The sequence below is a fragment of the Adelges cooleyi genome, unplaced genomic scaffold (assembly GCF_023614345.1).
Source record: "Adelges cooleyi isolate 19-005CV unplaced genomic scaffold, UGA_ACOO_1.1 ACOO_flye_CR_arks_rails_tigmint_CR_PRNA_21, whole genome shotgun sequence".
NCBI lineage: Eukaryota > Metazoa > Arthropoda > Insecta > Hemiptera > Adelgidae > Adelges > Adelges cooleyi.
The window spans coordinates 4,706,092-4,720,519 of NW_026095871.1; the positions used below are offsets into that span (position 1 = coordinate 4,706,092).

The following is a 14,428-nucleotide window of genomic DNA, read 5'->3' on the forward strand; positions in this document are numbered from 1 at the left end:
GTTTTGAGTAATAAATGTGCTTTTAGAAGGGATTATGATCACTGATGAACTTCTTTAAACGTAACAAATCTCATTTTTTGAACCTATATTACACCTTTCTAACCTGTCTAATTTAACACACAGTACAATTTTTATGTCTAATTGCAAAAATAAAATTACGGATCATCACCGTTACACAGATCTACCGGCTTACCTTACTTCACCAATTAACGTTTAAGGAACCACTTAAAGGTTAAAATGACTCGAGGTCTTAATAAACGTTCAGTCATCCCAAAAATGAACTCATGTAATTTTTAATCTGGAAATTTGATAACTGTTGATCATGCCATTTATTTTATTTTTAAAACTCTGATTCAAACATTAATAGTTATTGCGAATATAACGAAATTCTAAGAATCGAAAATAAATGTATCGATTAATAATTAATTGCACTTACAGTATTGCGATCATCATCATCATCATCATATGATGATTAATGAATTAATCATATGAATAATTAATTGCACTTACAGTATTGCGAGACCTGAATTTATACCTAACCAGTTAAATAATGTACCAACGATAATTGCATCAAATACTGGGCAAAGTCCAAACACATGGATTTGCAATTGTATATTATTATTTAGTTACACTAGTCACTATTACAAGTATATATACATAAAAATATAATATGTCTAGCAATGGAAGTGCGCCTCAGTGCACACTAAGGCAAACTTTATTATCTGGAATAAAATTTTCAAATTCCAAAAAAAGGATTCCATATAGAATGAGTATTAGAGCGTTTTTACACCTACATTTTATTCGAGTTTCGTAAGCATTTTTGAGAGTTAAGTCGTTTTTTTTTCATATGAATACTAAATCTTTTATATAAAAAAAAATAGTCCTTATGTGGAAGATAAAATTAATTTAGTACAAATAAATTAAAAGATGATTATTGTAATACTCTTAGTGTAGTCACTAGTGTATAAATTATTGTTTAAAAATGTATAATAGTCAATAGCAGAATGTAATCGATTATTATGGTAAAACGAAAAAATGACAGAGGTTATCTTGTATATAAACTAGAAATTGTTTTAAGTCAATAGCACAATATTTAATTTCTTCTTTTTTTTTTGGTCGATTCTGACTGTTGTCTTAACTAGGCAAACCAAAGGCGGAACCTTATCTGATATTTGAACCCATTCGGTAGGATTAGAATACAAAATGTACTGTGTAAGACCAATTTAAAACACTACATAATTTTCACTTTAACAGTAAACGACATGAATAAAATAAATATTAAACAATTGATATTGTCTTTGTTACTAAATAAACAAGAATTTTATAAAAAAAAAATGGTTGTGTTTTAACATTACAACTAAAATAAAAAGTATATAATTGCATAACATGAAATTAGTGTTTTTTTTTTTTGCGTCATCACGCCGGAATAATGTTAGTTTCTATTTAGACCTATGCGTTATCCTTCATGTTGACAACTGAGTAGGCTGTAGAATCAAACTATGAACATTCCCAAGGCTGTTTTGCATTTTTATCGTAGTTATTATCAATTTCAGGGTATCTCATGCATTCGTGTAAGTATATTATGATTGATGGCCAATCAGTATTACCAGAATCGGGTCTATATACTAATTACTAATACGACGTAATGTTCGACAATTAGTGTTGAAGTGTATACAAACAAAGTTACAACGAACATTTCGAATAACAAATTATTTTTGAAGAGGACTGATGAATTTCGACCAGCTGTATTTCAATTATGTTAACAAAGTCCGTCATTCGTATTTTATGTGTTTTGTAATGAAATATATTACGCTTATACTAAATATTTGACCAATTTGTGTTATGTTATTACTGTAAGTACTAAATTACTTATAATTTATAACATAAAAGTGGTACAAAATTTCTCATTAAAAAACTAAAGAATATATTAATGTTTTAAAGATGTCGAATGTGTGTATTTTAAAACGGGTACTGTAAATATACTAAACGTGACCATTTTTTTTAAATATTAAGACGCCGATTTATTTTAGTTATCTAAGTTAGATTAGTACTGTGTAAAGCAATGTGAAACTTTAATAAATAAAAGTGATTTGTGTGTTTAATATAAGAAATCATCTGGGATATAAATTATAGTATGAAGGATACAAGGAAAAAAAGACGTTTAAAAATGCAGTAGATTCGACATTATGAATTTTATGATAACAAAGTCGCTATTTTAAAGAAAATCGACCTTTGTTTTTTTCCGGGTAACCTTTATGGGTATGAGGCACCTAGAACACAAGTAAGTACATTTACAATTACATTTATATAAGTAACATTTTATTGATTTCGAGAAAATCAAGCTCAAAGTTTACATCAATATGACATTTTCGTTTTGGAGTTAGGTGATTTGCTACCAGACCGCAGCAAATGATGAATAATTCATTTTTATATCTTTACCACTAAATAAAATGGACAATAATTTTGTAGTTTAGCTGTGGAATTAATTCAGATTTTGTAAAAATGTCACTGATACCCTTTGTGTTCTTAGCGCCTTGTATATAAATCAGTACTTACTTAGTTAATATATCAATAAATATTTATTATTTTAAACATTATATTTAATTAGCAGAACGTTTCTTTGTTTCTATGTATGGCAAATACAAACTATTTTTATTTATGTAGTTTAATACCGAGATGTTATAATGATGTCAAATTAGGATTTACCATAGATTATGGTAACACCTTATTTAAGTGACGCAATTAAATACTACTGTTGTAGTTAGTTTGGAATATTAAACGTGTACGGATAAGTCTTAAGTTGCAACTTAAACTAACGAGCCATCATATTATCCAATAAAGGCTATTATATAAAAAAAAACTTAAACTAACCTTTTTTCTTTTAATTACCATAAAATATTTGTATTTATAGATAATCAATTATATTAACCGTTATTCATTGGTTGTCTTTTGTTTACTCATAACTGATTTAATATACTATACATGTTACGACTATATTGAAAAAAATTATCAGCATCCGCTCAAATCGCATAATATTGTATATTTTCTTATTAGTAAGCGATGATATGATCGTCTGTGTGGTATTTGCATAATAATAATAAAAATATAATACCTATTCCACTATTTCAATATTCTACACCAACGGATAATAGCCATTGAAATGAAGAACGTTAAGAACCCTGATAGTGGGGGTCATTCGGGCTCAATTTGCTTACCCGTGGAACTGGTTTTATTCAAACACTAGTTACAACGTGAACGTTACACTCGCCAGTTTCAATTGTATCTTTTTGGTTAATATTATTATTAATTTTTTTTTTTAATTTTTCATGTTTCGCGCCTAAATCTTTTTTTCAAACGATTAATCAGAGATAGCCTTCAACTGTCATGTTATTGGCCACCGAATGTTCTCCATCGAATGACCGAGCTTGCTTGTCCGGCTTAATTTAATGGGTGCGTTATTATAATGATATGCATTTATTTTATATATTTTTATTTTTATTGAATTACACTTTTACTATATTGCGTATCCCGCAGCTGCCTGGAGTATAGTACTTAGACAACGAGACCTGGGAGTGAACTCGTAAAATACACTCATGCCTACAATATTTTTCTATTTTACCATTAAACACAAATTTAAACTACGATTGTACAACAAAACTGCGTAAAACGATTTATTATTTCACCTAATAACCTTTTTTTTTTTTTTAATGGAACATTATTTTAATAAGTACAAGTAATTTAGTTCTTCTTCAATCGGAAAATATTACTCCGAGTGGAGTTAAATACATCACTTACAATTCAAAAGTATTGTATATTTGTGAGTACTCTGTGTAGAGGGTGTCTTTTCACGAAACGCCAATAAAAACTAGATGTATAGTTAACTATTTAATAAGGTAATAGCCTTAAGTACTTTACATTTTTATAAAGAATATTTATCATTTTTAAAATAAATAATATGGTTTTAAGTAATAATTCAAACAGTCCCCGGTTACATATTTTTAACTTTAAATTATATTACGTTAACATTTTTTTTTCCAAAAACCTATTAATATTGAATAAACCGGTTAAAGTACCGTTAATTTTCAATAGCTTTCCTAAAGAGGTTTTAATCATTCCGATCACTATAAAGACCGATAAATTAAATCGTCCTTGGAATTGAAAGCTCATTTATTAAGTATTTTTTTTTATAAATATAATGGTGTAGTAACATACTAACATTTTAAAACAGTTATATTATAGTACTATAGTAACCAGAGATGGGGAAATTGTATCAATGAGTTACGATTACATTATATTGATCAATTATCAAAATTGGTATTATATATTGCCGTTATTTGTAATGAATATTATAATTTACGGATGTATCAATTTACACCTCTAAATTAGTATATTATAGTAATAAATACTAATAATTAAATAAAGGCTGATAGTTTGTTTCATAATAATTAAATTTGACATTTAACTAACGCCTTAGTTGATACCAATGAGTTAGTGTTTAAATTTCATGTCTCCTATTTAATATCACATAAAAAATATACTTTAGTGGGTTGAGAAAAGATGTTTTTGAGAATCGAAGATAATGCTCATTAGTCATTGTAAAGTGATAACATTTTAAGCAAAAAGATAGTTAGAGGGCAAATCCGAATGCTTTATTCGTTGAATGGATATATTTTTTAATTAATTTTGATTAACAAAATTATATTACAACACATACAAGTATTTCATTCTATAACACGCTTGATAAATAATAATATAACATAAATGCCACACATCTCATAACATACAATAGTTGATTTTTTTTATCAATGTAGTGATAAATATTATCTATAATAGTTACAGTGATGTGTACACGAATATTAGTATGTTGCTATAATACAAAATTGCTATGTATAGCGTATATTTTTTTAAACACAGTATTAGTTACATTGTTATTATGTAAATGTGTCTTTATTGTAGAGCCAATCAATTAATTATACTCAATATTCTCTAAAAAATAAAGTCGAAAAAATATAACAATCAATATAATTCTATAATGCCGAATGCGTCGATTTGCAATAATGTAACGCCTCCGGTTAACTTGTCCTTCCAATTTCAATTAAAAATGCATTTAATTGATGATCAATAAATAAAAATAGATATTTAACTGGCACGCGCAATGTCCATTAGTTATAATATGTACAGTAAATATGTTAGTAATTTATCACACTTACATACACACATAACTATTTACTGATAATAAAAATGTATAGCTCACGTGGGCTCCAAATTATTAAATATTTTCGTGAATAACCTTTGGCAATTGTTTTATTCTAGCCATAGAAAATCACTCATAACGTTAACGGCGAATACAATATTATATATACATATATAGTTTGTCATTCAACGACGTGTAAAGAATCCGTATTATATAGTTTAAAGTCCTACTTACATAATACTCCAAATAATAGTGTTAATTTGCTTTATTTACATTATTTCTTCAATGCGATTGATTGTTTTTTAATTATTACATTGGACCTATTCGAGAAACATCGATATAACCTTAGATAATAATACACACAAAATACAGTATGAACAATAAATTATTTTAATTATTTAACGTTAGACACTCATTTTCTCTTAGAATAAATGCAATTTTGTAGTTTTTCTTTTTGGAGACACTTTAGTTTACGTATACGTTTGTATTTCAAAAGTTGACAGAGCTCTGGAAAATACTAAAAAGTTAAGTATTTAGTAATTTTATAATATTGTAAAATATATATTAAATATTATTATTTACAAAATAGTTATAGTATTTAAACAAAAATGTTTTCAAAAGAAAACCTACATAATTAGTTATTTTCCGAGAAAATGTCTTACGTTAAATTGATCATCCTGTATAGAAAATAATCATACGTTGACGCTCCCTTTCAGGATTTCACAATGACGTTCCCATTGATACTATGAAATCTAAATATACATAAACTTTTCGACATAATGGTCTTGACTATCTTTAGTGTATTTATACAATATTTTAAAATAATTGTGTAATCATCTCTGTTATTGTTATTCCACCATGTTAAAGAAACTGTAAACTCTAATAAATTGGTAACGGGAAAAATCGAATACGATTGACAAATCAAACCGGTGGCCCCAAGTAGGTATTATTAAATTGGCACTAATTTTCATTCGACTCTATATTTTATTTTTCCCGTTTTATTTTATAGTTTCCCTTGCAGGGATCCACGTCCTTAGCCTTACCGACGACCACTGCACTTAACCAGACAGTAGGTACGTTACACTGCCAACAATTATACCAGAAAATACATCTCTACCCGTAACACAACACCAGCTACATTTTTATCATTTACAGAAATACCGGTTTATGCAACCAAACCACGCATACACCTATAAATGCTTAAGAACGACAGTTTTCTAACACTACAATAAATAATATTTAAATATCACACCGGTTACAACGGCTCTAGTGATAATATCTCAACACCTGTTAACCCTAATTTCACATTCATTTAATTTAATTAGACTAACAGCAAATTCAAAATCAATTAAATAAACATTACATCCAGTTTAAATTTCGTGTCAAACGTAAAACTAGATCTTCTGTCATTAATAATTAACCGAATACCTAAGATGTTGTATTTATTTATGAATAGGCTAATCTAAATAACTCTAAAATAACCAGTATTTTCAATTTAACTGTACTGGATACAAGGTCAAAAGTAAAATTATTTTTAATTCCACTACATACCGATAATTTTGGTTACGCATTATGTCCTACACAACATGGTGATCCTAATTCCGAGGAGTAAATATAGCTTATGGCCGTTAAACTTTGCCTAAAGTAGCTTTGTAAACATATTGAATGGTTATTGCTTTAAATATTTTATATTTGGACTAAATAACTAATTAAGTTTCATAATCGTTCTATTTTATTTGTAAAAAAACGTTAAATATCAAAATTATTTAGAGTATAAATATGTAAAAAAAACTTAACATATGAATAAGTTATATCATACTTATCAGAATAATAAAAATACTATGTAAAATTATTATACGAATCAAATTAAAATTTGGAACAGGTTTTAGTTGGTTTTTGAAATTTTTAGCTATTGTTATTTAAATTCAAATAATAAATAATTTTGTATATTTGATTTATTTATAAATAACTTTTATAGATTTTAAAGTATAGGACATATACTATACTGTTATACAATACGGATTTTGCTTTTTTATACGTTAAATTTTTTCCCTACTTGTAACGTTTTACCGTATACGACAGGTTAAATTGTATGAGGTCGTGTAGTTTACCCAATGTCTCCCACTAGCTATCTTCTTCGTTTCTAGTGAAGGAATCGGCACTGAGCTGTTAGTATCGTCTACACTTTAAATATTTTGCTGATCTCTCATCTTAACAAATGCGGTAAATATTTTTATTTGTAATAGTATTCGATTTTAGTACTTAAAACTCTAAAATTACAATATAATAATTCGCGCAAACATTGTTAATATAAACAAGCATTAAATCTTTAACATTTAATTTCACGGTTTGTATTTCCAATATTGATCTAATACACTAATTTATCGCTAAGAAGTTGAAAAGGTTCTTTTTTAGGTTGTATCGCCTGAGTTTGATATTGTTAAATTTTTTATAAGATCACACAACCTTAAAAAATCACGATGAGTATGAAAGTTTGTGCAAAATTGTTATCTTATTGTATAAAACACACGGGGAAAAAATGTTATAACTTATAACAGTATAAACTCTGTAAGATATTGAATGGGTCACTTTAAAAAAAATCACCCACTGTATAGCCAGTGATTAGATGGTCCTGTCTTAGAATATATTTTTCTAGTATCTACAGATTCATATCGAAGTGTATGTTTTAAAGTTATTTTATCATTTTTAGTTATCATAATTCTTATAGTGTATAACCTGACTGGTCCCATTTAAGTAAGTTTTTTTTGTCGATTGTACACATTTAACTTGATTTATGAGTATCTTACTTAAGCAATAATGTTTTAAAGGTAAATAAGAAATTATATTTAAAGGTTTCACTAACACTATTAGTATTGTTATTATAACTGATATTATAAGTAAAACATGCGTGTTACTCTATTTGGTAAACTGTCTAGTATTGACTAGATAAATCTGTTTGACTATATAAACATAAACTATTCTGATACAAGTACAGAGAAAGATAACAGTGCTTTGTTTTACAATATTAGATAACATTTAGTAAACACATAATATCAATTATTAAGCATGGACGTGCATTAGCTCAACAAATTATTTTTTACTATTATTCAAACCATTAAGACTTAGTACTGGTCGCTTACAAATGTTAATACGCCGATATTCAATTGAACGGCAAAAGTATTACATAAACGTTTGTCGAATTTGTTTATATCATTTGTGCTGGAATTCATTGAAATATAGTGTTTCAAACGTAAAATAAAAGGGGCTTCAACACCTTTCATCGTGTGCCTTGTCATGTGATAGGTGTGAAGCCACTTTAGAAACCGTGACCACACGACGAGAAACTTATTATAGTCGTTCAGATTTGCGGTAAAGCGAGATTAGCGTATAAAAAACTTGCTTAATGTAATGATTAATGTAGGGGTTTCTTAATGTATTTGAACCTATATTTATTGTTTACCTTTTTTTATTTCGAACTTTATTTCGTCGCCATTCTTGCTTTGATAGTTAAGAGGGCGTCGCACCGGCGATTTTCAGTGGTGAAAACATGTTTACGCCAACTGAAAATAACTCGCTTAATTTTGGTTTTAGAGTAAAAGCACCCATTATAAAATTGAAAGAAAACTATATTCCGGAGGGCAAAAAGGTGCGTTTTTAAAAAAAAAATTTTTTTGAAAAGTTACAGTCATTTAAAAATGTTAAAATAGTCGTTATTTCTAAACTATGTACTGATTGTTATACTTGGAATAATGAAAAAAAATGCACCGTCTTGCCCTCCGGAATATTGTTTTCTTTTAATTTTATAATGGGTGCTTTTACTCTAAAACCAAAATTAAGCGAGTTATTTTCAGTCTGCTTAAACATGTAGAGATGAAAAAACCTTTTTTAAATCGCTTTCAAGGATGCTGTGATAGTCCAAAAAATAAATTAACTACCAAATTAGAGTCCTAGTTATTGAACTAATAATTACACATCACAGTTCAACTTTTAAATTAAGATTTTGTTAAAAATTGCGTATACTTTACTCCTTGAAAATGGGCGGTGCGACGCCCTCTTAAGCATAATACTTTCACTACAAAACGGTCTTATAAATATTTAAATGTTCGACTAAAGCGAGACTTTTTTGGATATTAATATGGAACCGGTAAATCGAATGTATAAAATAAATTGCCCTTTCACTGTTACAGGAGTGGGACTTGGTAATATTTGATTTTGCCCAAGTATAAAGTGCACATAATAATATCATTGTCGGCATGGCCGATAACGTGGAAAACAATCATGTGTCCGAGAAGAAATCAAAGTGGCAGACGCTGGGGCCGTGCGGCAAGGCGAAGTTAGTGTTGAGGAGTATTCACGTGGAGCCTTTGGTGATCTGTTTCATAATATCCCGCGTTCTGCTCATTCTGGCCACGCAGAATCTGAGTTTGCAAAAAGCGTGCAAAGTCAACTTGAAACTTAGCAACGAGAGTTGTTTGGCAATTGAAAACCCGACGGGTCATAATGCCACCAAAGCCGATGAAGTAAAGACCCAACAGCTGGTGGCTGAAATGTTTATATGGCAGCTGATCATCCAGAGCAGCGTGCCGTGTATTTTTGCTATATTCGTGGGCTCGTGGAGCGACAGGAATCGAAAACGTGTACCCTGCATGCTGATGCCCATATGCGGCGAACTGGTCCGAAACATAGGGTTACTATTGTGCGTTTACTATTTCTTTCAATTGCCAATGGAAATTGTCGGTTTGGTGGAAGCGATTCCCACCTCTATCACCGGAGGCAAAATGGTCATGTTCAACGCGCTTTACAGTTACATCGGTGACGTCACTAAGGTATTTAAAAACGGTCCGCTAATAGGCAAATGACAAGGTGCCACACTATACCATCACACGTTTGTTTTATTACTAATAAATAGAGTGTGGGGGAACTCATAAAAAAATTGCCACCCTAGACAACTGCCCATGTTTAATGGCAATATATTGATATCAAATTTGTACACCGTTGCCAAGTAAACAAAATTGTTTATCCGAATTTACGCACGCGAAATTTAAATTATTTAGTGGAAGCGTAATAATTTAATGAGAGTTCAAAGTTCAAACACACTAGACCGAGGGGATAAAGTTAATCACTTAAAAATAAATTAACAAGAATTAGCAGCTCTGAAAAATTACCTACATTATTTATAGAGATTAGATACCAAAAGAGATAACAAGCGTATAAATTCTAAGTAGTTATCTAGTTTTAAATTTCTAATCATAAGATTTAGTTATTTGCAAAAATGTAAGACAAAAACATGATTTATAAGGATAAGTCATACAAGACACATCTGTATGCATCTGTATTCCTATAGTATAAAACTCCTTTATATAATTCATAAGTTTCTGTGAACGTAGACATAGTTCAAACTTTTTATAAGTCACATAATATTCACAAAAATATGTTCTCAAATCATTCTGCTACCTGTGTTTTTTAATTTTATACTCTGGTTTAATTACCGGACGCTGAAATAAAAACTAGATATATTTTTTTTAACAAACATTTTTGATCATACATTTCAATACTAATAATTGTTTGATTGTAGGCAGAATTGAAAACCTTCCGGATTGGGTTGGTCACCTTATTAACCACTGTTGGCTTGGCAATCGGAACGTCGTTGTCAGGTATAACGTTCAGGGACTTAGGTTTCTACGGCGTGTATGGCATATCTTCCGCGCTTTATATCATAGCCCTCGTCTACGGCTTATTGTTCCTCAAAGAAGTGTCAGCCAAGGTTCCTGAAGGCACAGAACCACCTAAAAAAACTGGTATCGCCCTAGTCAAAGATTTCTTCGATGCCAAACACATTGAAACGGCGTTCCAAATCACGTTTAAAGATGGACCTCACAACCGAAAGTTAAGGATCATCATGCTCATGGTTATCGTGTTCTTGGTCATGGGACCCATAAACGGTTAGCACGAAAAAGCATATTGTTTGATATACTACTACGTACCTAGCCTTTTTTTTTAATACTTACTAAATACCTTTTAAATGTATTTAGGTGATGTCACGGTGCAATATTTGAATACTCGAGTACGCTTTAATTGGAACGAAGTAACTTTCAGTATGTTTTTAACGTACTCGACAGTGACCAGCGTTATAGGTACGGAGGACTATATTATTAAAATTATAAATTACTAAACAAATACGAGTATGATTGCTCATAAGGACGTGTTTAATTAATTATGTGAATTTTTTGTTTTGTTCGTTGTAGGAACGATTCTCTGTATAGCCTTGTTCAGTCACATACTAAAAATAGACGACGGATTAATCGGGTTTGTGGCTTGTTTAGGAAAACTCGTTTCCGGAGTCATTTATGCTTTTGCGCCCAGCGAATGGGTCTATTGCATTGGTATGTGTATTACAGTATATTCTAATTAAACAGCTCTCCGCTATGTATGTTTTAATTTAATTATTGCATTTTTATAATAATAAATATTAAATTATATTACCCTAGACTCTAGAGACTAGAGTGGAATAAAGTATGGTAGTCTTGGTAGGGTGAGTTGAACAACAGGAATATTGCGATTTTTGTTGACGGAAAAAGAGTTATTCTTTTTTTTAGAACAAAAGCTTTTTACTTTATACAAATTTAAGGAAATTTTTGAGCACTGAATGAAAGGAAAATGGAAGTAACTAAAATGATAATGTTGAGATAGGTGTGTGAAGTGACTATACATTAGACTAGAATAGGAATAAGTATATAATAAGTAGTTTAGGCATTGCAGGGGAAATGAGCGACGAGAGACTGGAATAGTGGATTTTAGAGGTGAAGACCACAAAAAAAAAAAATAATTGTGATAAATAAAGACATAGAATATGTGATATGAATACAGAAATGACGATGGATAGGAACATGCGAGGAGAGCTGATTTGGTCGACCGACCAAAGAATTGGTATTATATACATATACTATAATGAGTTTTTTATTGTTCCCACTTGGTTCTAGGACCACTTATTGATATTATGGGAGGTGCAGTTTTCATAACAACCAGATCAATAATGACAAAATTGGTAAAGCCGGACGAACTAGGTTTGTTTACCGTAACTAATTATAATTATGTACTATGCATATTAATATTGTTGGTTTGTCCCATACAGGCCAAGTCACCTCTATTTACGGAATTGTCGAAACTTTAGTTCCAATTATATATGGACCCTTGTATAGTGCAGTTTACAAAGCCACAGTAAACACTTTACCTGGTACATACAGCTTGATAGGATCGACCTTAGCAATACCGGGTTCTTTAATATTTTTGTAAGTACCTAAATAAATATAACACATTTAAAGTATTACATAACATTTATAAAGAAAAACAGATATTACCGTTTATAACACTTTTCTACTAACGTAACTATTAAAATACAAATAACATTCCAACTGTATATGTTGTTATTGATATATCATTAAAAATAATATGTTTAATTAGATGGATGTACAGACAAAGCAAAAAAGCTGAAAAATCGGATTATGCAGCTGTTAAAACCGAAGAGGATAAAGCCGAAGAAATGCAAAGTAAATAAATAAATAGTCAGTGTTTAAAAAATACCATAATTATATTATGTAATTTTGAATTGTTTTTAAAAAGGTTTATGATTTTGGAGTCAAAGAACTACAATATCGACTAGTCATATTCATCTTTCCTGAGTATATTAAAGCGCGCAAAGTACAACTATACCGTTTGTTATAATAGTTGTTGTACAGAAAATTACCTCGGCGTACTTATGTCATAATGCGATTTCGTATTATTTATGTACATATGACAAGACAGAACAAAATTAAGCACTTAACTGCTTAAACTAATTTTATTAACTATAATTTTGATAAAAATAATACTGATATTTGTAAATAATTTAATGTTAAAATTTGTATAAAGTATATTTGTGTTTCAAAAATAGTAATTATTGTATTCTTGAACTATTTTTAAGTTAACTTGTAAAAATTGCCATAAACTATATATGAATGTAATTACCAATTACATTATACATCCAATTAATATATAGTCATACATTATTTAATTCAACGAAAACGTATAACAGAAATGAAACAAAATAAAACGAGATTAATATAATAAATTGATACAATCTTCATTGCTATGACCCTATACAAAATTAGGTATTTTTATATAGACTGGTTATGCTTGATAATTTTACAAAATTAGCTCATAATATTTACATGTAAATAATAAATATATATTTATCATTTGAATAAAAACAGACTACAACATTAATAATTGGTAGATAAAAATTAAACATTTATAATTATACAATTGTAAAAAAATTTCGTTATTAATTGTTTTTCAAATAATAAATTATTCCATGAAACCAAATATATTATTTTATTTTAATAAAATCATATTATAGAATAGTAGTACTTTTTTTGTAGACTTTTTTTGTGGTTTTTTGTTGACTATAAGGTTAAAACAAATCATGATATAACCTGGATTTTCAAATTTTTAAATAAAATAAGGTCTAAAATACATTCAACAATCCATTTCCCACTGCCCAGTGCCCAGTATGTATTCCAATGAAACAATTACAATCAAAACGACTGTAAAAGGTTTTAAACGTTTATTTGAAAGGTAGTTTTAGAGGGTACATTTTAAAAGTCATATTGTAACATACGTATAAAAAATTTACTTATTTGAATATTGATTGCATAATGACTGGTGTTGAGTGGATACCTATAGGTTTAATAAGTAAATGTAAACGCTTACTGCAGTGGACAAGTCCACTTTTCAAATTTTTCAGGGTGGATGTAAAACTAAATAAAGTCTAAAAGGTATGTTTCCTTTCTGTAGTAAAACATATTTTTAACCTTTTTTTTAGTCATCAATTATAAACAAATATAATAATTTTGTGTCTCTTAAATATATAAAAAATAATGTATTATGATGGCCAATGAACATGTCACCTTTTAGTTGTAAATGGTAATTTCTGTATACTCTTATTAGTTTATTAGATCATCGAATTTGTCCTCTTTTTATAATAAACGACGTATTTACGAGTGCTTGGATCAGAAAGTTTATAACAGGAAAATTGATAAAAAAAAGTGGATTTATAACCCTTTCTGCAATTAGCGATTCAAATACTTTGTCAGTTATTGTCGCAAGCATTTAAAAATATTATCCTTTAAAAAAATGTTTTCAACTTATAAATATTAAAATAAAAAATTACATTTGATAATTTAGTTTAATAATAAT

The 14,428-nt window shown here is 29.0% G+C and overlaps 1 protein-coding gene across 3 annotated transcripts; it reads left to right on the forward strand.

Moving 5' to 3' along the window:
• The first annotated feature begins 1,693 nt into the window (after positions 1-1,693).
• On the forward strand, positions 1,694-13,127 carry LOC126834710 (thymic stromal cotransporter homolog). Of its 3 annotated transcripts, none has more exons than XM_050566831.1 (9): positions 1,694-1,853; positions 9,382-10,020; positions 10,770-11,136; positions 11,227-11,328; positions 11,440-11,577; positions 12,175-12,258; positions 12,327-12,483; positions 12,656-12,741; positions 12,815-13,127. In XM_050566831.1, the coding sequence occupies exons 2-9, from the start codon at positions 9,448-9,450 to the stop codon at positions 12,820-12,822; spliced, it is 1,515 nt and encodes a 504-aa protein (XP_050422788.1). In that variant the 5' UTR covers positions 1,694-1,853; positions 9,382-9,447; the 3' UTR covers positions 12,823-13,127. The 3 variants fall into 3 exon arrangements, with proteins under 3 accessions (XP_050422788.1, XP_050422786.1, XP_050422787.1); XM_050566829.1 differs by lacking the exon at positions 1,694-1,853 and adding an exon at positions 3,233-3,450; XM_050566830.1 differs by lacking the exon at positions 1,694-1,853 and adding an exon at positions 7,325-7,417.
• Positions 13,128-14,428: the final 1,301 nt, after the last annotated feature.

What these genes read in the sequence shown, in the direction of transcription:
- LOC126834710 (XM_050566831.1), top strand. Translation starts at nt 9,448, where the DNA reads ATGGCCGATAACGTGGAAAACAATCATGTGTCCGAGAAGAAATCAAAG. An exon ending in ACATCGGTGACGTCACTAAG is followed by an intron (nt 10,021 to 10,769) that starts GTATTTAAAAAC and finishes GTTTGATTGTAG; the next exon opens with GCAGAATTGAAAACCTTCCG. An exon ending in CGAATGGGTCTATTGCATTG is followed by an intron (nt 11,578 to 12,174) that starts GTATGTGTATTA and finishes ACTTGGTTCTAG; the next exon opens with GACCACTTATTGATATTATG.